Source organism: Choloepus didactylus, chromosome 5 (assembly GCF_015220235.1).
Source record: "Choloepus didactylus isolate mChoDid1 chromosome 5, mChoDid1.pri, whole genome shotgun sequence".
Classification (NCBI taxonomy): Eukaryota; Metazoa; Chordata; class Mammalia; order Pilosa; family Megalonychidae; genus Choloepus; species Choloepus didactylus.
Genome location: NC_051311.1, coordinates 17,773,843 through 17,799,063, shown reverse-complemented (window position 1 = coordinate 17,799,063; position 25,221 = coordinate 17,773,843). Strand labels below are relative to the sequence as shown.

At 36.2% G+C, this 25,221-nt stretch overlaps 1 protein-coding gene across 15 annotated transcripts in view; it reads left to right on the top strand.

Annotated features, from left to right (window-relative positions):
• PARD3 (par-3 family cell polarity regulator) overlaps nucleotides 1–25,221 on the top strand; it is a 680,011-nt gene that overhangs the window by 508,597 nt on the left and 146,193 nt on the right. For all 15 annotated transcript variants that reach the window (XM_037835598.1, XM_037835600.1, XM_037835599.1 and 12 more), the window contains 2 exons: nucleotides 3,283–3,393; nucleotides 17,288–17,530. In XM_037835598.1, coding sequence (XP_037691526.1) covers nucleotides 3,283–3,393; nucleotides 17,288–17,530 — 354 coding nt within the window. The remainder of the gene's footprint in view (nucleotides 1–3,282; nucleotides 3,394–17,287; nucleotides 17,531–25,221) is intronic.

The window sequence follows — 25,221 nt, the reverse complement described above, 5'->3', positions numbered from 1 at the left end:
AGGTTGGGGCTGATAACTTTCTGTTGATTTGCATGAACAGTGTGTTCCCAAGCCATAGTATGGCAGAGACAATTATGCTAATTTCACTAAAAACCAAAAAGATGGTTCAGTGGCAGGAAACGCTTATCAGTAGCCAAGTTTTAATGACAGTTCCTTCTACTTAAGAACAATAGAATTTGTCGCAATCCTTTTTTTGTGGTTTTGTTTGTTTGCTTTTTGCTTCCCCCATTCATCAATGAGTGCACCTTTTGCCCATAGTTCTTTACTGTAATGATAAATCTGGCTGTTCTGGCAGAAGGCAGTGATCTCATCCATAATGCGTCACAGTAAAACCCATTTAGCAGATAACTCTGAGATTACTTTAGCTGGATGAAAAGATTGCTGTATCTTTTATGAAGAAAGCCATATGTTTAAGAAATGTTACAATTTTACTCTGACTAAGACAAAGCTCAGCCACCGCATCTTTCTGTACAGCAGTCTGCTTTTGTGTGTTGGCATTCTCATTAGCAAGTCTTCATGACGTGCTGGGAGGATAACCTTCCTTTTCAGTGTCACCACCCAAGAAATTTGCAATTAAACGCATGTGAGGGTTAGTCTGAGGGTAGTTCACAAAAGTCTGGTTCTCTAATCTCCAGTCCTGATCCCTCCCTGGGACTCCACACCCACGTATCCAACTAACTACCCTTCATCTCTACTTGGGAGTCTGATAGGCATCTCAAACTTGAGTGCTCAAACCAAGTCTTTGTCCTCACCCAATTCTTGTCCCCCGTCCACCAAACTGGTCCTTTCCTGGCCTTCTTCATCTCACTGCACAGTAAATCTCTTCCAATTGCTCGGGCTAAAAGCTTGAAGTCATCAGTGACTTCCCACCACATCCTCCCCATGCTGCCATTGTCAAAATATATCCTAAAACTAACCTCTTTTCTCAATCTCTTCCACTACCACCCAGCTCATTACCCTGGCCTCCTACCTATTCTCCCTGATTCCACCTGTTTAGATCCAGTACTTTCTTCACACTGCAGCCACTATCATTTTCTAACAAGTCACACCGTGTGGCTCCTCTGTTCAGAATCTGTCAGCAGTTTTTCATATGTTTGGAGTAAAATCCAAGGTGCTCTGTGGCTGGCAGTGCCCTACTCACCTCTGTACATCACTTCCTCCCATCTCTTCTCCCTAGCTTTAGCCTTATCGCCATCGCCCTTGCAGATCCTCAGATAAAGCCAGCCTCCCCCATGCCTCAGGGCCTCTGCACTTGCTCTGTCCTCTGCCTTGACAAGCCCTCCCCGCATGGCTGGCCCCTCACTTCCTTCCAGTTTCTGCTCACATGTCGCCTTTTCAGAGAGGCCATCCTTGACCACACTGTTTAAGATGAAATAGCCACTCACCCTATCACCTTTTACCACCTTACTCTGCTTTGCTTTCCTTCATGGCACTTTTCACTACCCAGTCTGTTATGCACTAATTCGTTACCTAAATACAAGCTGAAGTATGAACTCTATGACTGTTGTGACAATTTCATCTGTTTCCATCACTGCTTATGGCCTTAGTGCCTAGACTGAGGTCTGGCTCATAGCAGGTGCTAAATACATTTTTGTTGAATGAATGAACGTCATGTTTTAGATTTTGGCTCCTGCTGGGATATATCGGTTTTATATGTGCTCTTTCATTTACTCATCCATTCAATAAAGACTATCGTTAGCCTCAATTCTGAGGCATTATTGATAACACTAAGAAAAATAAAGGAAATAAAATCTTTTATTTTTAATGCTTTGTTATTTTTAAAGCAAAAGATTTTATCTTGTGTGAGAAGTGGTCAGATTCTGGGTTTAATTTCCAGGGGATGTTTTTTTCCCCTTTTCTCCTTGCATTTGCAACAATCCTCCAATTTTTGTATAAGATTAAATTATAAAAATAAATCTACTTTACATGAGTTAATTTTATGGCCACTTGTGATTGCGATCTAATAACAGATGTAATTTTAAAAGCGGTGGTGGTATTTTAACTTTTTTCTGTTCTAACATTTAAGCATGCTCCCCCTTCCTTATTTATAAATCCTTTTGCAAACATAGTGTTACCTTTATTAATATGGAGTATTCCCACTTATATTTCAATTCATGTGTGGACTAGAATTTGAAATTGGACTTGTATTAATGAAAAAAGTTAACTATACCATGAACCAACCTATTAATTGAAATATTTTCTCTCTTTTATATCAACGTTGAATCTACCCCTCTCTTCTCTTTTTGATATGATTAATTGTCACTGTAAACTAGATTCTGGGTTCCTCCTCAGAAAGAAATTCTCAATGTACTTTATATATTTATGAATGCTTCATTGAGTAACTTCCTATACAAGCTTTCTCTTTGGAAACATCTGGTGACCAACCACTATGGATGAATTTTGCTCGAGGGTGTGTAGGACATGCACTCTGGGCAACCTGGTCTTTCATGGAGAAAGGTAACAGAGCAGGAAAAAGAATTTATACCACGTCTGAGGCTTCTGAGATATTTTGGATGACGACATAGAATGATTTTAGTGTTTACTTAATCAGGCTCAAGTTCACATGCCCAGCTGCAGCCATTTATGTGGACCGTTTTTGAATCGAGTTTGTTCCTAGTGTTTATTTTTGATCAAATGTAGATTTCCAAGTCAAAGATGCCACACTTGGCAGTGACTTTTCATCAGATTTAGGAGAGTATTTGATGAGAATGTCTTAAAGCTTTCAATTTAATAAGCTGAAGTATTATAGCAGGGTAAATTATCCTTTGTACTTTAAGCTTTGCATACATTGACTTGTTTGTTTTTAAACTAGGATGAATGTTTCCAGTAAACCTGACTGTGAAAATAAAAAAAAAATAGTTGTTTATGGAGAGATTATTAAATAGATGATTGCAGATTATCATTTTTCAGTCCTTAGAGAAACCCACTGTAATGCAAATTTTTATTCTCCAGCATCTAAAGTATTCGGCACTTGGTCCTATAAATTTACTAATTGTTTGTTTAATAGGATGAATTACAAGTGTTTTTTGTTTGTTTGTCTTTGGGCAAAAGCTATTTTAGATATTTGGATATCGAGCCTGTTTTCCAAAAGGCTTTTCTCTAGAGATTTCTAATTCAAAATTGTAAAAATTGTTAATACTGGGCAAAACTACTGTACCGCAGGAGACATTTGATCCTCATTTTGAAGACGCTTTCATTTCACTAAGTACCTATGTCTTTATCACAAAAGAAAGAAATCTTTTTTGTATACATTGACAAGTTAGAATTTTTTGTTATCAACAGGTTTGGCAAACATCGAAAAGATGACAAGATTGAGAAAACGGGTAAAATAAAAATACAGGAAACCCTTACATCAGAAGAGGAGAGAATACGAATGAGGCATGAGCAGGAGAGGTAGATTTCAATATTTGATTAAACCTCATTAGAAAGAGGTTCTTGCTTGTTTCTTTTTCCTTCCTTCCGTCTTTCTTTCCTTCCTCCCTCCCTCCCTCCCTCCTTTCCTTCCTTCCTTCCTTCAAGTCTTTGCATACAATCTTTATTATTTTTTTTTTTTGGTGTCAATCCAATTGTTGGTTGTAGCATGAATACAATGTAAAGATATTTTTTAAAATGTTACATTTATTTAAGACCTTACATAAAATTTTTAGTTAAGATTTTTTGCATAGGAGATAGGGCATATGAGATGACTAACACTGAATTTATGACCATTTTTTTTTTAAATCATAGAAGTATTTAAAATCTTGCTTCATACATCTATGGGTATGTGGTTTATTATAATGATTTTTAAGACACCCTCATCTGGAAATAAAATTATTTGAAATTTTGTATTTCATTTTAGGTATCTTGATTTATAGAATTAGGAAGTATATTTTACTCTGTGTTATTTTCTTTTCAAACATGATGTATCTTGTTTCTCCTTATATTTCACTATCTCCTCACATTTTATGACATTTTCCACTTAAGTTTTATTCCGTCTCTTCCAGAAAGTTTACTGTTTATTATTGAGTTATGCTGTAACCCAAAGACCAGTGAAATGAATGGAAACTGTTACTTTAAGCAGACATTTGAAAACTATTTTTATCAATGATTACAGTTCTCCTTGTTCAAGCTCCCAAGGAATAAGAAAGCCAGCTCATCACACTTTGGTTATTAGAGTTCCCATTCCTGGCAGTGAGCCCATCTTTATCATCTCATTTAATTTTCAGAGCCTATCTCTATTTTATTTTGAATAATTGGGGTTTTAAGTAAGATTTTGTTTACCTGGTCATGGTTATAAAACTATAGTCTACTTCTAGGACTATAAACCAGTGTCATTGAGTCTGGGTCTAATGGTCTTATTATAATTCTAGAGTTGTTGAAGCTTTCAATCTTATACTCTAATAATGTATGAAAACAAAAAGCAGTGTTCAACCACATTTTTTTTTTTTTTTCAAAAGATTAGTACTTCCGTTCTTCTTTCTAATACCTCTGAGGTTTTTTGTTTGGTTGGTTGTTTTTTTTTTTTTGTTTTTTTTTTTCCTGCTAAGATAGTTACTCTGATTCTCTGGAACTTTTCAGGGTATAAATTATGTAAGTGAGAAAACAGTAGAGTTTGAATTTATGATGAAAGTCTGGGTTTATTTCTGCTGGTTCTCCCCCTCCCCCCTTTTTTTGAAATCATTCCACCTTTACAACCTAGACCTTTCTTGCTTCTAACTTTCTCTAGTCCTCACCAATTTTGGGATCCCCAAACTTATTAATAAACTCATTCTATGTAGGTTTAAGGGCACACAGTGTTCTCTTGTGCATTAACTATGGCATTTAATTACTCAGAAGAATTAGCTTCTACCCTGAACTCCAAAGAGTTTCCTGTTCCTAAAACAAAAGAATATACCAGGTAAGTGTATGAGCCCAGTTTTATCCAGAGGCAGAAATGTGATTTGGTTAGGGAGCGCTCTGAGCCATTGGAGGAAACCCTACACAGGCCCCCCCCCCTCGATGCCTGCCAAAGGGGACACTGCGTTACTACTACAGAAGTCTTCATATTCTGAATGTCCCCTCCTTTGCAGTTTGAGATGTCTGCTGTATTTCAATGCAGAATTCTATCAGCATTTTCCAAAATATTTTTATAATGCAATGTCAAATAACTCCAGCCAAGCAATGATTGTTACATAATGGTTTCACTTGTATTATTAATTTGCCTAAGGCGCAGTTCATGTCTCAGTTTTGCTTTTAATCTCCATCTCTATACCCTAAATGATGCAATCCTTCTGGGAACTAGGTTGGTCATAATGAATTTACAATGTACAGGAGGACTAGAATAAAAATATTTTAGGGTCAAGGAACAAGTGAATGGTCCATTAAAAAAATCAATTAGGTTCATAATTTAAGAAAATTATTATACTTTGACTTTGTAGTTCAATAACAATTTTTATAAGTATGTTTTATTTAAACTCATGGATTTTGTAATAGAACAAGTAAATGCATGAGACTTATTGAACGACCACCATAGTGTGTGTGTGGTGTTTGTTGCTGTGATAGAGCAAGCTTTCTTTTGTGTGTCCTCATTTCTCTTCTGTGCATCTGGCATTGACAATCCCCCTTTTGAAAATGAAATCAGCAACTTACTTGGAAAAAACATGATTGAAGGGATATATAAAAATAAATAGATCACTGCTTATATTATCATCCCACCCTTTACTCTGTTGCTGATTAGGAGTGAAGTATCTCCTATAACATTATTTACCATTGTAACTGAATTCCAAAAATCATTTTGGTGTATTCCATATAAAAAATAGAAAACCTGGCACTACTTTGCTATTAGTTATGACATGTCCACAAACCAAAATATCTTTTCCATACACATTCAGTGGAGCCTGTATATTACTCAAGATATAAATATCGAAAAATTAAAAGTGTAATACATATACTTCAAATTTCTTTCCTAACATGTTAAGATCTGTTTAGATGCTGAAAGTAAACCACATTCATCTGAGCACGGGCCTAGGATTGAGTTCGATTTCATTCTTGCTAACTTCTTCCCCTCCCCTTCCACCCTCTGCCCAAACAGAAGTTTGGGTGTTGAATAAATGTGGTGCATGGAGGGGAAATGGGTGAGGATGCTCACCCCATGGGCCTCTGTTCTCTCTGCATCAGCCCTGCCAGCCACAGACTGAGCCTGCGTCACCAAATTCTTCACTTCGCCTCTCAAGAAGTGGGAGTCTGGGGGTGGTGCCAAGGGTGAAGTTGGCTATACCAGAGAGGTGCTATTTCGACTTCCCTTTCTGAACACCGAACCTGGGCACCCTAGCACTTCAGTGGTGCCCTTAGCTACGCTGGGGCCAGGCAGAGTGACCAAGCAAAGAGATAGGAACTGAGGTGTGAATTCAGGACGTTACTGCCATTGCAGGTTTGCCTTTCAGGTGGACCCTGGGAAAGAGCTCCTAATTACTTGGTTCCACAATGCAAAAGGATTGGGCACCAAACCAAAAATAGAACATGTTCAATTGAATGATTTTTAATAAAATATTTTAAAAAGTGACTTATGTAACTTCAAGTCCCCTTGGCTTCCATTATAAAGCACAGTGTTCTGGTTTGCTAATGCTGCCTTTTTGCAAAACACCAGAAATGGACTGTCTTTTATAAAGGGAGTTTATTTGGTTACAAAGTTACAGTCTTAAGGCCATAAAGTGTTTAAGGTAAGGCACCAACAAAAGGGTACCTTCACTGGAGAAAGGCCATTGGCATCAGGGAAACCTCTGTTGGCTGGGAAGGCACGTGGCTGGTGTCTGCTTGCTCCCAGGTTGTGTTTCAAAATGGCATTCTCCAAAGTGTCAGCTTTCAACGGCTGTCTTCAAAATGTCTCTGTAACTGCAGATCCTCCAAAATGTCACTCTTAGTTGCTCTGAGCTCCATCTGTGAACTCTTTATATGGTTACAGTGATTTAATTTGGACCCACCCTGAATAAGTGGGATAACACCTCCATGGAAATTATCTAATCAAAAGTCTTGCCCGCAGTTGATTGAGTCACATCTCCATGGAAACACTCAATCAAAGATTCCAACCTAATCAACACTAATACATCTGCCCCTACAAGATTGCATCAAAGAATATGGAGTTTTGGGGGACATAATACATCCAAACCAACACGCACAGTGATAGATTTCTCTGTTGGCCAAGCATCAGAAGTAACTTTTTGGCTTTCTATTGCATTTATATTCCAGTGACATCTCTCCTTATGTTTTAATGGTTAGTATAAATACAATGTGCTGCAGGTTTCCAGTGTTCAGTGGCAGAAAAGGGGTCCCATGTGCAATTATCTTTGCAAAGCACTTGGTTAAACCAATGTATGAATGTTTCTTTACTTTGTTATTTCTCAGAACCCTAATTATGCTAATGTACATCATGGGTCACCAAGAGGGGAAGAGAATCATTCTGTTAATGTTTAACGGCAGACCCCCCTGCCCCCCCATACACACACTTTCTCTTTTCATGGAACACTAACATCTTTGAGAATTCAGAGAGTCGTTTGGGAAATACTGATGGGGAGTGAAGACCTTTGGCTTCTGATTCAGTCTTATCCAGCTGACTCATTTAATGGGCTGTAGAAAACAGAGTTGATTGTTTCATAGACCTGTGAGCAAGTTTAACTCCAGTGTTGTAACCTGCCTCTACTTTATGGCTTTTGTTTTTTGTCCTTAAGAATTTTATTCCTGTTTCCGTCTTTCTTTTTCAGTTTTCTCTTTCCCACGTGTTTCTTGCCTGTTTAAAACATACACTTTTTAAATGTCCAATTCTAAATTTATTCTAATTCTAAATTCTAATTTCTAAAACTACATAAAATTTGCAATAAAAAAAGATAAAATTAAAAATAGGAAAACATATTTTGTCTGTAATAATACCACTGCTAACATTGGTTATGCCAGTCTAATTTTTTTCTTATGAAAATACTTATTTGTATATATACATCCTTTAAAAAAAATTTACATCTATTTTCGTTTTTATTTATTTTGTATTTTTATACATTCTTATAAAATCATGTTAAATTTTTCTGGAATAAAGCCAAGTCTGTAGTAACAGGTGAGTGGGAAGGAAGGATAGAAAGTCAGAATAAAGTTGTGATAGATGAAATATTAGTCGTAACAGCTAGCCAAATTCTCCAACTCTCAAATTATATTTACCTCATATGATGTGCATTCTGTTAAATGAGATTCTTAATGTTCACTAGCTGGTATTTTTTAATTACTCAGGAAGTGATAGCTATTATGGTATTATTATCTCTATGTACATGGTAAGTTGTGCTCAGAAATGTTTTTGGGGATACTGAATGTTTCTGTTGGAGGCAATAAAAAGTTAATGAATTTCTGATGAATCTGTTAAGGAGATAATATGGCTTGGAATTTTCCATTATTCAAAGTGATAACCACCTTTAAAAGCCTTCTGTTTTCACTATGAGGCCATTGAACCATCTGTGTCCTTAGGTGTACGCTCCTGGTTCTTGGTGTGTCATTTTGTGAGTATTCGTGGCATTTCTGCAGATGGCTCTCATTCACTGGTATTCTCTCTTTTCAATTTTACCACCTATTCGCTTTCAGTAATTCCTTGAATTCTTGATAAAAATTTTTGTCTTAGTTGATAAGATTCTTTTTGGCAAGTGATCGATGTTTGTTTTGCTGACCATCATCTTTGCATTTAGGTCACATATTGTCATTCCATTAGAGGGTGACTTTTAAAAATTAACCTTTTTGACTGAAAATATATAGTTTTCTATCCTATAGCAGCCTTTTTCATATTTTCTGACCTTTTCAGAAAAGTCAACTCTAATCAATGAAATCAGTTTTCAGCAAGTTTTTTTTTTTTTTTTTTTGTACAGGTGAACACAAATTTTTAAAAATTTGTTAACTAAGCTTTGTGGAAGTTCGCAACTTAGATCAATACTTGGGGAAATTAAGCCTTGGGCATACTATATATTTGGAACTGATTTTATGAACAGAGACTTTAACTGGAGTATGAAAATGCAGTCTGATGTCTGATGAGAGATGTCTTAGGTATATTTCTTGTTGGAGCATCTCTTTGAGTTGGAAATAAGTGTAGGTGCTTTGATACCTGTGAAAGCCTGAACATTGTATGAGTGAGTTAGTGTCTCCGAGTGTGTATGTGTGTGTTTTGACTAATGAAACATTAATTTAGTGTTTTATTAGTTAATGTAAAAGAGAAGTATTTGCTGTTTCACAATATATTAAGTACCCACTAATATGGTTTTAATAAAAAAAAATTATAATGTGGCTCCTTCTCTCAAGGGTTCCTCAAAAGAGGGAGAAAAGGCTTAAACATCTTAACATTAAGCATTGATAGAAGACAATATGATCAGTTGTGAAAATAGGTGACTGCAGACACTGGGCAGGGTTGAGGTCAGTGGGGCTGCCCATTATAGATCAGTGGAACTCCATAGAGATGGCTGTCTGGGGGCTTGGTCTAATTGCCATGAACTTGTGCAATTTCATTTAACCAAATAGAAAACTTTCTGCCCCGACATCCTGTTTGCCTTCCCTGCTCCCTAGTACAAGGCTCATCATGATGGGTGGGGTAGTTTTTAACTGCTTGTAGTCTTTAAAAATTATAGTTGTATTAGTGGTTGGGAATTTCTCTATGAATGTTCTTCCTGTATCCCTTTTTCAGAATTTAACCATATTATATTTTAAAAACTGATATCATCTCATTTTAGCATTAAGGGATGTAATTTAGCCTTTTTTTTTTTCAAACCCATTTATAAGGTACTTCAACATCTTGCATTTCTCCCCTGGAATTGGAAATATATCTTCAAATCTGTCATTCCTGCTTGAGAAAAAGTTTTCAGGAATCTTTTAGAATATGGAAGTCCTTTCTTTCCAATCAACCTTTACTCTTATATTACAAAGATACTAAAATCCCACTTAAATTTGTGACCATTTTACAAAGTAAGATATTTAGTGGAGTATTGTGTCCCTTGGGAATTTGTCATGGACACCAAATTGACAATTTATGTACTGGTAGGTGACAGTTGTTGGATTTACCGAGCAGAAGGAGGGTAGGATAAAGGATTTATGCATTGAGCCATAGTATTTCTGAAGTCTGCCTTTTTCTAAAGTGTTTTGAGGGGCCAATTCTGTAAAGCATTCAGTCATTTGAGTAAAAACTGCTATTATACCGTTCCTTCCAGTTGTCTTGTAGGCTGAATTTCATTCTGCTATGAACTCCATGAATTTTGGTCTTATCTGATGAATTTCTCTAATTCTTATTTTTAGAGAGAGGAAATACTATTAGGAAAAGATACAAAAACTTTGTTCCTGAATTAGGCTTCTGGGAGGCAAGGCCATAAGGTGGGTGGGGTTGGGTGGGTATAAAACATTTTCCAAGAGAATTGATTGCAAGATCTTAATGTTTTGAAGATAGTTAACAACTCTTTAATACGTAGCACTGAAATTTATTTTGACTTTTTTCTATTCAATTCGTATTACTATATTATATCTTCTGTAGAAGTCAGAGCATTTCTTATTAAAATCATTAAAGATCAATTTCTATTTCTTGGAGCCTTAAAAAAAATGCACCGTGGCTGGTTTCAGGTAATGAAGCTCCATAGCTTTGGAGGTAGAGGTATTTCGTATATAACCGAGCCACTGAAGTATGCTGTTGATTTTTCCCTCCTTAGGAGTTGGCTACTCAGCAGTGAGTCTAGGCTGTGTGCCTTTTGTGGATATACAAAGACTATACCTTGTAGTCATAGAAAAAGTCCTTTTCATCCTACTCTGTTGCAATTAGTGCTAAAAGCCATTTATTGTAAAAGCAAAAATCCTAATGAATAGAAATGCTACAAGAACAGAAGTCTTGTGTGTTTTCTCTTCAAAATGCATCATCCATTTTAATTAGAGAAAAGGGTGGTGAACACTGTGACAAGAGTCTGGAATTAAAATCATTAATTGATGTCAAGCTGAAGAGAGACTGTTAGCACGAATTTAGTGACAGCAGGAAGGAAATTAACCTTATTACTTTATTTAGTATATTACATTATTTTGTGTATTATTTTCTGTGCAGGTTCAGGGCAATTTCATTATCATAATGGGAAAGAATTTGTTTTGTTTTGTTTTTTTTCACAAAAAGAAAGGGTGTGAATATTTATGTTAGAATATAGCAAATTGAAATAATAAATTCTTTACTAACTTTTTTTTTTAAAGCCTTGCTAAAAAGTTTCCATTGCTGTTGTCTCCTTTTTCTTTTTTTTAATGTATTTCAAGCACAAGGAAATTGTACCCAATGATGTCGTCCATCAATGGTGGTTGGTAGAGACGTCTGCCATGATTTAAGTCTCAGAATAATGTGCTTGTTTGTAACTAGGAAGGGCGTACTGAAATAGTTAAAGCAATAGACATTTATTTCTTTTGCTAAGTTTTGGGCTAATCAGTTACTTCTGTCATGGCTGAGGTTTGGCCCCAGTGAGATAAATGGGATGGATAACGCTTAACAACAACCTGACTGTTCAGAAAATCGAATGAATCTGACATCCTAGAGATAATTTGTGACCTCAGGGTCACAATAAAAGAATAGAGGGTGTCCTTTTATAGTGTGGACCATCTGGAATCATTAAGGGCTCAACCGCAAGATACTCGCTATTTTCTTTTTTAAGTTTCCGTAAGAAACCCTGCTATTTTTATTAGAAAACCAAAAATGTTTTCTCCCCTGAGCCAAGTATTTCTTTTTTGTAATAAGTTCCTCCACAAAGGATCAAAACATACACTATGTAAATATAACCTTTGGTTATGTTGCATAGTCCCTTTTCTCAGTTTATAATAAACAAGATATTCAAGTGTGAAAGCATATAATAAAGAAAATCAGGTGTATTTTTTATTAATTTTGCCCATAAATTGTCTCTAAAATTCATGAGTACTGCGTGTACTCCTACTTTTTATGGTCTGCTCTTCAGTGCCATTTGCACAGAAAGCCTTAGCATTAATTTCTGGAATGAACTTTAAAATGCACTTTAGTTCAGGTTAGTAATCACCTTTGTTCATCTTTTGCAACAGTAGTGCCACCTTTGTGACTACTTTTATACTGTAGTTTTAGCCTAATGTTTTCATCACAACAATGGGCCACCAGGGTGGGAGGGAATTGTGCCAACCACTTTCATAATTTTTAGAATAAAATACATTGGTGACTACAAGATCACCAATAAAACATGATTTCTTATGTTATTGTTGCTTAGAGAGAAAATCCATGTTTTAGGACCACTAGAGATTTGACTGGAATGTTTAGTGGATTCAGTGATTAGTGGTGATTAGTAATATTGTGCAAATTTGGGTTAAAGAAAGGAATCGAGAACTGAGTTTTGTGGATATTGCTTCATGCTGCTGAGCATTTCTTTTGAGAAATTGACTTGTTAGAAACTTAGCCCCAGGGAATATTATTTTCAGTGTAATTAGGAACTGAAGAGCTTTCAAATCCAGGTCCCATCACTAATATAGTGAAACCTGTGTGCAAAAAGTTTGGGGAGATTATTTAAACTTCTGCTTCCCTTGAGAAGTCCACGTTTTGTTTTCTAGTAGCTTCCTTTCTTAGTAAGGGCACACTTTCTAACATGAGTAAGGTGGTTTGTCTTCACTTTTGATGAATTGAGGTTCATGTATCATAGGGTTTAGTCAGGTATAAACCACTCTAAGTCACTCTCTTTGATTTCAGGAGGTTCTCCAAATTCAGAACTCTGTTTTATTTTTATTATTGTATCCCTCCAGATTTCTTCAGTTCCCAGACATCAAGACTGAAATGAATGCCCAGACACTTGGATATTACCTGTGATTAGGTGATTGTCTGGTGGTTATCAATTGTAGTAGTAAAGTGGGTTGTCAGATAAGTGATCATAATTGAGCTTCAAATTAATATCCCACCAAGCTGAAGAAAGAACTCACTTCCCTCTATCTGGCAGTTTATCGGGCCGAACACAGAGTCAAAAAGACAGTATGATGCAAAGAATAAAATTACCTCTTAAACTGCATGAACTTTCCATCACGGATATCCAGTATTTAGTGGTAATCAACTTTTATTGCATCCTTGACTGCCATAATGGCTTCTAAATGGATAAATGGAGTATAAAGAATTCTAGCACAATTTTAGCTAAATTTTACATTAGAATTTGAGTTACTATTTCTCGTATAGATATTCTGTCTGTGAGACAGGCTTATATTTATTAGAGTGTAGAACTCTCCTGATAAAAATTTCCAATTTTCCAGCATTCTCTTATGAGCTAGGAAAGTCATTGGTTCTCAACCCAGGAAGTAAGATCTTCCTAGAATGTTTGGAAATATGTGGAGCATGTTTAGGTGGCTCCATGACTGAAGACACTGATTGATGATATATGGCTGGAACCAGATGTCTGTCACAACAAATTGCCCCTTCTCAAATGTCACTGAACCCCTGTTGAGAAACACTGAGCTCGGTGAATTAAGTATTTCCATTTTACTGCTGAGAGATAACAGAAATTAGAGAAATTTGACCTCAGGGGTCCCAGGTTTGGAAAAAAGGACTGGAATGATCATGATAAGCCAGACTAAGAAAGAAACAGGGGAGAAAAATGCAAATTTTGCTTGCAATACCATGTGACAATTTTCCAGCTTTTTTTTTTTTTAACTTATTTTGAAATAAAATATAGATTCATAGGAAGTTGCAAAGGTAGTACAGAGAGGTACTGTGTGTGCCCTTTATTTTGTTTCCCCCAGTGATTCCACCTTGAGTAACTATAGTACAATATCAAACCCAGGACTGTGGTATGGGTTCGATGTGTGTGCATAGTTCTATGGCATTTTATCACATGTGTAGGTCCATGAAGCCACCGCTGTAGTCAAGAAGCAGAACTGTTCCTTCGTCACATGCACCTCCCTTGTGCTACCCCTTTACATCACACCCACCTTTCCACCCTTTTGCCCCTCCCCTATCTAACCCCGGGCCACCATTAGTCTGTTCTTCATCTCAGTAATTTTGTCAGTTTGAGAATGGTGCAAAATAAAATCATACAGCATGTGACCTTTTGAGATTTTTTTTTTTTAAGATAGCATAATGCCCTTGAGATCTATTCAAGTCATTGTGTATATCGTTAGTTCATTAATTTTTATTGTTGAGTGGTATTCCATGGTATGGATGTGCCACAGTTGGCTTAACCGTTCATCTGTTGTAGGATATCTTGATTGTTTTCAGGTTTTCAATATTACTAATAAAGCTTCTATGAACAGTCTTGTACAGGTTTTTGTAAGGACAAAAGTTTTTATTTCTTTGAGGTAAAATGCCCAGGAGTGGGATTTCTGGGATATATGGTAAGAATATATCTAGTTTTGTGGGTTTTCTTTAAGAAACTGTCAGACCATTTTCCAGAGTGGCTGTACCGTTTTATATCCATACTGCTGATGTATAAGAGATCCAGTTCCCCTGCATCCTCACCAGCATTTGGAATTGCCACTATTTTTTATTTTGGCTGATCCGAATAGTTGTGTAATGGTGGCTCTTTATGGCTTTAACTTGCGTTCCCCAATGGCAAATGATATAAATCTTTTCATATGCTTGTCATCATTTTTCCTTTTCAGTGAAATCTCTCTTCATGACTTTTTGCCCATTTTCTAATTTGATTGTTTGTTTTTTCACAGTTAAGTTTTGAGAGTTCTTTATATATTCTAGCTATGAGCCTGTTGTTAGATATGTGGTTTACAAATACCTTCTCTCAGTCTGTACCTTTTCTTTTCATCCTCTTAACAGTCTTTCACGAAGCAAAAGTTTTAAATTTTAATGACAACCAATTTATGTTTGTTTTTTTTTTTTTCTTTTTTTTTCTTTTAAGGCTCTTGCTTTGGTGTCAGATCTAGGGACCTTAGGTGTCAAACCCTAGGTCCTGAAGATTTTCTTCTATATTTTCTTCAAAATCTGAAGTTTTACATTTAAATCCATGATTCATTTTGAGTTAATTTTTGTACAAGGTGTAAGGTTTGGAGTGAGGTTAATTTTTATTTTTTTATTTTAGCTTTTTTTGCCTATAGATACCTAATTGTTCCAGCACCATTTGTTGAAAAGACTTTTTCTCCCCCTATTTGAATTGCTTTTGTACCATTGTCAAAAATCAGTTAGCCATACTTGCTGGCTATTTCTGGATTCTTTATTCTGTTCATAGATCTGTGTGTCAATCCCTCTGCCAATATCACAGTCTTAATTAATAGAGCGATGAAGTAATCCTGCAATCAGGTAGTATGATTCTTCCCACTTACATTGTTCTTTTTCACAATTGTTTTAAGTTGTTTTAGTTCTCATTATTTTGCCATTTCATATCAACTTTAAAATAATCTTGTCTGTATCTACAAAAATCTTGCTAGGATTTTGACAGAAATTGCATCAAACCTGTGTGTCAATTTAGAGAGAATTGACTTCGTTAGTGCGTTGTGTCTTTCCATCCATGAATTCTGTGTGTCTCTCCACTTAATTAGATCTTTAATTTCTTCCATCAGCCCTTTGCAGATTTCAGCATACTAGCCCTTCACATATTTTGTTAAATTTAGACCTAAAAATTTCATTTTTTAGCAATTTTAAGTGAAATTGTACTTTTAGTTTCAGTATCTATGTGTTCATTGCCAAAATATAAAAATACAATAGATTTTTATAAATTGATCTTGTATCCTGCAAACTTGTTGAACTAGTTTATTTGTTCTAGGAGTCTTTTGTAGATTCTTTGGGATATTCTATATAGACCATCAGGTCATCTGTATATAGGAACAGTTTTATTTCTTCTTTTCTATATGTCTTATATTTCCTTTCCTAGTCTTACTGTACTAGATAGAACTCCCAACACTATGGTAAATAACAGTGGTGAAAGCAGACATCTTTTCCTTTTTCTTAATCTTAGGACAAATATTCAGTCTTTCTCCATTATATATGATATTAGCTGTATGTATTTTTAGTAGATGCTCTTTGTCAAGCTGAATAAGTTCCCCTCTACTCCTTGTTCTCTTAGAGTTTTAGTCATAAATAGGTGTTTTGATAAATGCTTTTTCTGCATCAGTCAATACGATTGTGATTTTTCTTCCTTAACCAGTTAATATAGTGGATTACATTGATTGGTTTTTGCATATTAAACCAGCCTTGCATTCCTGGAATAAACACCATCTATCTGTTCATGTTGTAGAATTATTTTTATACATTGCTAAATTCTGTTTGCTAATAATTTGGTAAGGGTTTTTGCTTCGATATTCATGAGAGATGCTGGTCTGCAGTTTTCTTTTTGTACTGCCTTGGTCTAGTTTTGGTACTTTTTCTGGATTGTTTTGAATCTATGTTTAAATCAATATATCGTTTATGCTACTAGAAGTCTACTTCAAATATATAAAAGTAAATAACTTTGCAGTAAAACATTAAACTCAGGAAGATATTGCTTTCTATAAATAAGTCTTCTCTGCTCTTAAAGAAACATTTACATTTATAAGTATATAATGGAAATTAATGTTTCCATCAAAACTCATAAAAATTCTAGTGAGGGTTGCTTAATTAGTTTTAGATACTCAGATTGATTTAGGGTATAAATTATTACAATATATTCTAAACTGAAGAGGACTCTGTAATCAAAGTAGCTTAATAAAATCTATTTTAGCCATTTAAAACTATCTTTGGTAAAAATGATTAACTAAGGTCTGCTTCTTAGTTGTAATACAGGGAAGTTTATTTCAGAATTTGGTTTTTGGATACAAGCCTTCTTGTCGTTTATCTGAGGATTTCCCAGTTCTGTATGCATCACATAAAATCAAAGTTACTGTAATTAAACTGAGATTTGTTCTCCATCAATGAAGAATTATATGGTGGACTCACATTTAAGTTTCATAGCATTTTCAACATTTATGGCAAATTTATAATGGGTTAGACATAAATTATACACATATATACATACAAACATATATAATATATATGTATCTATGTAAGTGTTTAAAAATCACTTCTTGCCTTAAAAAATCTGTATGAGCAAAATCCTGGTGGATGCCTAAAATTATCTACTCCTAGTGATTTTTTAAAGCTAATTAATAAGTGAAACTTTAGATACAAGATTTAATTTATGACTGTGTCTTATTGACATGAACAAAAGCTATCTGGAATAAGTATATGGTATTACTTTGACAACTTAAAATGTCTGTACCTGATCATTATATAGCTTCCTAAAATTTAATTCTATTTTGCAACATATTTTGATAAATGTTTCTAAGTTCAATTTCTTAGAAAAGGAGTAATTTCTCTCATTTCAACTTTGTTCTAATTTTGCAGGATTCAAGCCAAAACTCGAGAATTTCGAGAGCGACAAGCTCGAGAGCGTGACTATGCTGAAATTCAAGATTTTCATCGGACATTTGGCTGTGAAGATGAGTTGATGTTTGGGGGAATTTCTTCATATGAAGGCTCCATGGCACTCAACACCAGACCCCAGAGCCCACGAGAAGGACAGATGTTGGATGCTTTGTATGCCCAAGTGAAGAAGCCGCGGAGTTCCAAACCTTCACCTGCAGACAGGTAGGCTCCAGGAATCATCAGTGTATGGCTTCCAAATCAACTTTTCTATAGTTTTTGACAAGGGAGCAGATTACTCATCAATCCTCAAACCTGAATTGCCTTTTATTAATGGCCTTTAAAGAACAATTGTGTCTGAAAGTATTGCGTTTACACAAATTGGAACCTAATGGAAGGCACGGTAGATGTTTTGATAGCTTTCCTAACTATGCCAATGCATTTCATCTTGTTCTTGAAATGGTTTTAGATCAGAGAATCAACCTTTAGTTTATTACTCAAATAAAAAGCAAACTTGAAATTATGGCTCTCCCACTAAGTGATATTTCTGTTTATTGCTAGGAGGCTAGGGGAGCCTCTAGTTGTGGTAATTAAATAAATGGGGATTGACATGATTTGTTCCTATTATGATTTAGAAGGACCACTTTTTTTTTTTTTTAACGAAAGAATTAGTAAATGAGATGTGTAGTGTATCCAGTTTTCAAATCGTAGGCTAACAGCTACAGAGGACGGGTCTGAATTATTTGTGTTAGTTCACAGAACAAAGGACTGCAATGTGATCTGTATGTTAATGGCTATATATTTCTTTCAAATTTTAACTGAATCAATTTTAAAACTGATCTCTTTTCATTAATCCCATCACTTCTTACAATAGTTTCTTCTAATCATTGCTCCATATAGGAGCTGGGCTTCAAATTAAAATTAAATTAAATCAAAATTGCAGGTTTCATTTAAAATAGTGTTTCTGGAACTTTAGCATCCATGAGAATTACTGGAGGGCTCATTAAATGCAGATTGCTTGGCCCTCCCCAGAATTTTTGGTTCAGTGGGTCTGGGGTAGAATCTAAGAATTTGCATTTCTAACAAGTTCCCAGGTTTGATGCTGTCACTGCTGGTTGCTGACGATGATACATTGAGAACTATTGCAAGACCAGAGTTATACTGATGTGATTTCATCTATAGCATCCATGTGTTGTTTGACCACTATCTTTTCCATGCAGCCTATATTTTAGCTACTTCCAGCTATTTTTACTAGAGGTTTGCAAATGCAACAGGTAGCCCTTGGGCAAACCTAGAAGGAAACATTATAAACATTATAAAGAGTTTATTTGATGTGGATTATAATGAGTAAGTTAAAGGTAACATAGGAGGCTTCTGGTTTATTTAGAGCCCTTTGGTGTAATCAGCTAGGAGGTTCACAAATGTGTCAGGATGCAAAGAATAAGGTTATCATCAGTGACAGTGACATTTTCTTAAAAAGCTTCTTTCTTGGTTTCTGCTGTACTTGTGAAAACTACTTGTGGAAGGGCCAACAGCATTTGAAGTCTGTGATAGAAGAAGCTAGAAACACTGCCTTAGCCAGTTGGGTAACTTGTAGAGGGACTGAAAAAAATAGGTTCATGCATTATTGATCATTGATAGAAACGTTCATTGTTTTCAGCACTGTCTACATGGTTTGAAAATCTAAAAACTAGTGGTTGTGCTTTGTTGCAGTTATTCACGTAACCCTGAAGTTTCACTGACATCAGGGATGGGAGTAAGAAGGGACCTCCCCAGCTCTTGAGATCCAGAAGTGGTTGCTTTTTTTTTTTTTTTTTTTTTTGGCTTTTAAAATGGAGATTTATTCACTTACAAAGTTACAGTTCTAAAGCCATGAGAATATCCAAATTAAGGCATCAACAGGACTATACCTTCTCAGAAGAAAGGCAACTGGCATCTAAGACACCTCTGTCACAAGGGAAGGTACATGCCTGTGTCTGCTAGTCCTTCTTTCCCGGGTTTCATCACTTTCAGCTTTTGGCTTCAGTGGCTTCCTCTCTCAGCTCCTCCCAGGGCTTTTTCTCTAAGCTCTCTGGCTATTTCATCCTTCCTCTCATAAAGGACTCCAGTAAAAGGATTAAGACCCACCTTGAATGGGATGAGTCATATCTCAACTAAAATAACCTAACCAAAAGGTCCCACGCACAACAGGTCTGCACCCACAGAAATGGATTAAAAGAACATGGCCTTTTCTGGGGTACATAACAGCTCCAAACAACCAATAAGATTATAGATAATTTTAAATTTTTATACTTTTCTAAATTTTCTAAACTTATTTCTGATTATACACAAAATAAGTGTTGTTGTTTTTTAAGGCAATATATTATATACACAGAGAAGCTATGGCATCTGTCTCAACTCTAGGTCCAAACTTTTAAACACCCTCATAAGGAGAGGAAGATTAAACAGCATTTAAGTAGATAATGGATAATAAGCTTGCTCATTCACTGATTTATCAGGCAGTAGGCTCTTTTCCCCTTTCTCATCAATTCTAAGCATGTCACCTCTGATCATTCTCCTTCCCTTGTTACTCATATCTAAATTAGAACTGCTACAGAAATGGTTGCTTTAAACTCCAGTTTCAGTGCCTACAAGAATCTAAATATCTTCCAGAGATTTCTGCAAACTTTCAAGCAGGCTTCATGTGCCCAGAGTCCCCTCTGCTTCTGGGCTCCAGTGTTTGTAGTCTGTGCTTTGCAACAGGGCCCTGAAGTGAAATTCAGTCTCCTAGCTCATTTCTATCTCAGACCCCCTCACCAGAGGGGCCTTTCATTATAGGGATGAGTCACACCAAGCAGTAAACAACTCAAAATCACATCGTATATTCCAAGTATTCTGTCTTACCCAAGCACAGCCTAGAGGGCTATGATTTTATAGTATTATGTATTTGCGCTCCCAGAGGGTTCTTAGACTAGAGGATTTCTAAAGCACTTCCAACACAAGAGACATATCAATTATTTTTCAGAAAGAGTTGCAGAAACTTAAAGTTTAGTTTTTGTAGCTATTATTTTTTGCAGCGAATAAGATGTCCATTCAATAATGACTAGTGTTACCAATACAAAGTATGAGGTTTATTGTACCTTTACTCTTCCACGTACTTGTAGAAGAAGGTGGATTTGGCTTGGGAAAAATGGTGTCACCTCCGTTGTCTTTTCCTATCAGAGCTATAGAAAAGTGTTTCTGAGACTTGAGAGTAGTGTAGACTGTTTTTTGTTTTTTGTTTTTTTTAAAGGGAAAAGACAATCTCTTGGTACTGCAGTATTGAATTAAATTGTTTTGATTATAATGTTACTTAAATATGTATAAAAATAAAATAGGGCTAAACTCCTTCTGTTTATAGCCATTATGCAACTATAAAACCGAACATCTTTACAAATTAAATACAAACAAAACGGCAAAACTATTACATTCTAACGAGTAACATTAATTTAATGTCACCAGTAATGTTTTTCTAAATCTAAACTCTTGCACAAATCATGACTATGGTGGTGGCAGCTACATTGAAGGCTCATTGGAGTTTGTTTGTTTACCCTCGCAAGCCACTACTGGCTCTATGCTCCCACTCTTTCTCTTTTAAATTTCTGCAGTTAAATTTTTGCATGCCCTTGTCAAGTGACATTTGACCTGCATGTGGTATATAGAGATGCATCATTTATGTGTGATGACAAACTCACTTCTGTTCTGATTCACTTGAGATGGTGAAAGTAGCACTGCTTGTTGCCTCCATGAACTTAAATTCAGGCAGTGAAATCACTCATCTATAAGATGATCCAGAATATGCTTACAGTAACTTTTTTTAAAGATCATTCAAATGGAAACCCAAATTTGAACCTCTTCAGAGAGTACTTATGAAAACTATCCACAATAAAGAAACTCCTATAACTAATTAAATTTCACCAACATTTGGAATTGGTATCCAATGAATTTTACTATTCAGATTTTTTGAATTCTTGGGAATGGACAGTCAGTTGATAGATTGACGTGTAGCCTGCATCTGTTCTGGGATGTTCACTGTTGGTAAGAAAGCAGTATTCTGAATTTCTTTGCATCATGATTTTGATTGATCTCATAGTCAGCCATGGGGATCTAGTAGCCCCACATGGAAACAGCCAGGAATAATTTGTGAAATGTGATTCTGATGTCAAAAAGGGACATTTTCTCAACTTTCACATGTTATTTATAAAATGCTTTCGATAGGGTGGCATCATACTATGTCTAGAAATATTTCCATGCCTGTCTGATTTATCTGACTGTATGCTTTGGTCAAAGTGCCATCCTTACAACTCTTTATTAATAGCCTCAGTAACATTTTGATGTTTTCATGTTGGATTGATGCTAAAGTAAAGCAGACCATTCCTTCCTGTTTTATGTGAATACCAAGGCATAAGCTCACAGAAATTGTTGGCATATTTAGTCTTTATACTATGTAGAAAGAGGACCTCAAAATATTTTAAAATCCTCATCAGAAAACCGAGCAAATACAAATGATTCATAGCCTTATATTTTTGGCCAAGTGTGAATTTCCTATTTGATTGCTGCCTCTTCAGCTGGCCAGAATACATTAGAATCTGATTCAAAGCTATCTGTGTTTCGTTTCTTCCCTACTGTGGAAGACACTGCTATTTGCCTTGCCAATATCTTTTCTCCCTTACTAATAGAATCCCAAGTTTGTATAGGCTGGCAATGTGTCCAGCTAATAATTTCCATTTCCCACGCTCCCTTGTAGTGAGTGGTGACCATGGGGCATGGTTTTAACTAGTAGTGGATCTACTAGATGGGGCTTTCTGCAAAACTGGCTTTATCCTGAATTAAAAGGGGCAGACTTGGTTTTGCCCATTGCCATTCTCCCTTCTGCCTGCCTGGAATTTGGACGTGATGCTCCAAGGTAGGGCTTTCCCTACTTTGGTTGAGTTCTGAGGATAAAAGCCACATGGAGGAAGAGGAAAGTAGCCTTGTCTCTTGAGCAGCTGCACCAGTCCATTCTAGCCTCTTTGTTACTTGGAAAAGTTAGCCCCTTTCTTGTAAGGCACCCTCTGCCAGGTTTCTGTTTCATGGCATCAAAAAACTTTCTGAGTATAATGAATTACACATGGAAGAACCTGAAAGGAGCTGCCTTCTTTAGATAAAGATGGCCAACATATTGGAGAACTATCCCTTGGTGTGCCGGTTTGTATATATTATCTCTCCCAGAAAACGCCACGTTCTTTGATGCAGTCTTGTGGGGGCAGATGTATTAGTGTTGATTAGGTTGGAATCCTTTGATTGAGTGTTTCCATTGAGATGTGGCTCAGTCAACTGTGGGTGAAGGTTTGATTGGATAATTTACATGGAGGTGTTACCCCACCCATTCAGGGTAGGTATTAATTGGATCACTGGAGTCTTACAAAGGAATTCACAGACAGAGGTACCTCAGAGCAACTGAGAGTGACATTTTGAAGAGGAACTGCAGCTAAGGGAGGACAAAATGCCCCAAGAGCAACATTTTGGAGAACACCATTTTGAAATGCAACTGTAGAGCAAGCGGATGCCAGCACGTGCCTTCCGAGCTAACAGAGGTTTTCTGGATGCCAATGGCCATCCTTCAGTGAAGGTACCCTATTGTTGATGCCTTAGTTTGGACACTTTATGGCCTTCAGACTGTGACTTTGTAACCAAATAAACCCCCTTTATAAAAGCCAATTCATTTCTGGTATTTTGCATCCTGGCAGCATTAGCAAACTGGAACACCTTGGTCCCATCATTTCTACAGTAATTTTGGAATTTAAATAATAGGCACAATTTTCCAATGTTGCTCAATTAGTTCTTCTGCCTTTCATTGTGTTAAGTTTCTACTTAAAGAAATGTGATCAATCAAATGTCAGGGACATATATCCTTCAGTCGTTGATACACAACTCTACCCTTACAACTCCTAAACCCACCTACAATCCTGATGTAATGTAGGAGGCAGTTGAGTGTCATGGATAAGAGAGAAAGAGTGGTGGAGCCAGATTGCCTGAGTTTGATACTGGACTCTTGCCATCAGGTGTGTCAACTCTGTGTTTCATTTTTGTCATCTGTAAAATGGGGGCTATAGTAGTACTTACCTCATTAGGTTTGGGGAGGATTAAATCTGCTAATAAATATAGAACATAACACTGAGTTTGGTCCGTAGTAAGAACCATTTAAGTGTTTGCTTTTGCTGATGTTATTTAGAATACAGGCTTTTTACTCTTGAGAAAACAAAGAGTCCCCACATTGATGCAGAAGACTAAGCTAGGAAACAAGTTGAAATGAGTAAAGATAGATTGTATACCTTATATTGAAGTTGGATTTAAAAGTGTGGGCATGCAATTCTGCTAATACCACTTTATCATTAAATAACTTGGTCTCTAACTATTTTTAATAAATCACAGTATATCATGAACAGTTTCTCTTTAACTCAGGGCTTGAGTTCAGTATGAGGTTTTCAGATTGCTTCTAGAGTATAAATGCATAGAATCACTGCTTGCATTAAAAATAAGTGCTGGATACTGTAAAATGGCTTATTTGGAAGTGAGTATAGGGTGTGCTGGTTTGGATATATTATGCCCCCCACAAAGCCATGATCTGTTAATCCAAACTTGTGGGATATTTGGATTAAGTTGTTTCCATGGAGATGTGACTCACCCAAATGTGGGTAATACCTTTGATTAGATTATTTCCATGGAGGTGTTAACCCTCCCCATTCAGCATAGGTCTTGATTAGTTTATTGGTGTCCTATAAGAGCTCAGACAGAAGAAGCTCAGTGCTGCAGCTGAGAGAGACATTTTGGAGATGGCTGTTGAAGCAGACTTTTGCTACTCCAGAGTTTGTCTGGGAGAAACTGAGAGAACACCCTGAGACGCTTTGAAACCAGAATCCCAGAGGGGACACCAGCCACGTGCCTTCCCAGCTGACAGAGGTGTTCCAGACGCCAGCGGCTATCCTTCAGTGAAGGTATACTTGTGTTGATGCCTTAGTTTGGACATTTCCATGGCCTTCAGACTGTAAATTTGTAACCAAATAAATCCCCTTTATAAAAGCCAATCCATTTCTGATATTTTGCATAATGGAAGCATTAGAAAATCAGAGCAGGGGGTAGTGATATAAGAACACTATGTTTCATTCAATTTCAGTTTGTCCTTTGACAGCTTGAAGTTCTTCTTTTCGTACTGTCGTGGAATTCTTTGAAGCCCTTCATGTTCTACTTCCATGAATTTTTTGCCAATTCCAAGCTTATAGTGTTTCGTGGAGATATGGAGGCTTGAACGTCTCAAAACTTGGTTACAATTGTGGCATTTCTGTTTACATCAAGTTATCTTCTGGTGAGAATGAAGACGCAGGAATTTTTACTGTCATGAGTTTAAGAGTTGTGGTAGACTGCATTTCCCAACAAAACTAAGAGAATGTGTTCCAGAACAGTGGTTATCAAATTTCTAGCATGCGTAAGCAGAACCTGGGGTACTTCTCACAAATACAGATTTCCTGACTTACCCTCTTAGATATTTTGATTTGGTAGATCTAGTTGGGACTAAGAATCCAGATTTTTAACTTGCATCCTGGTTGTTTTTGATTCAACTGATCATCCACATTTTGAAAAACACCACTCTTGGGCTCATGGGAAAAAAAAAATTGAGACTCCAATGTGAGTTAGTTTATTAAGATCTGTTAAGAATGAAGCTGTGAAATGATTTGTAATCTCCATATTAGACTCAACTTTATCTTGATATTCATAAATGCCCATTGTTCACCTATGATTAAATAATCATTTTATTTAGAAGGTCAGCCTGCAGGCTTGATGCTCCTAAGTTTTATTCTAGTCAGGTGTTTCTTGACACTTACCAAAAAGTTTCTTTTTAAGTACAGTTAAAAAATCCC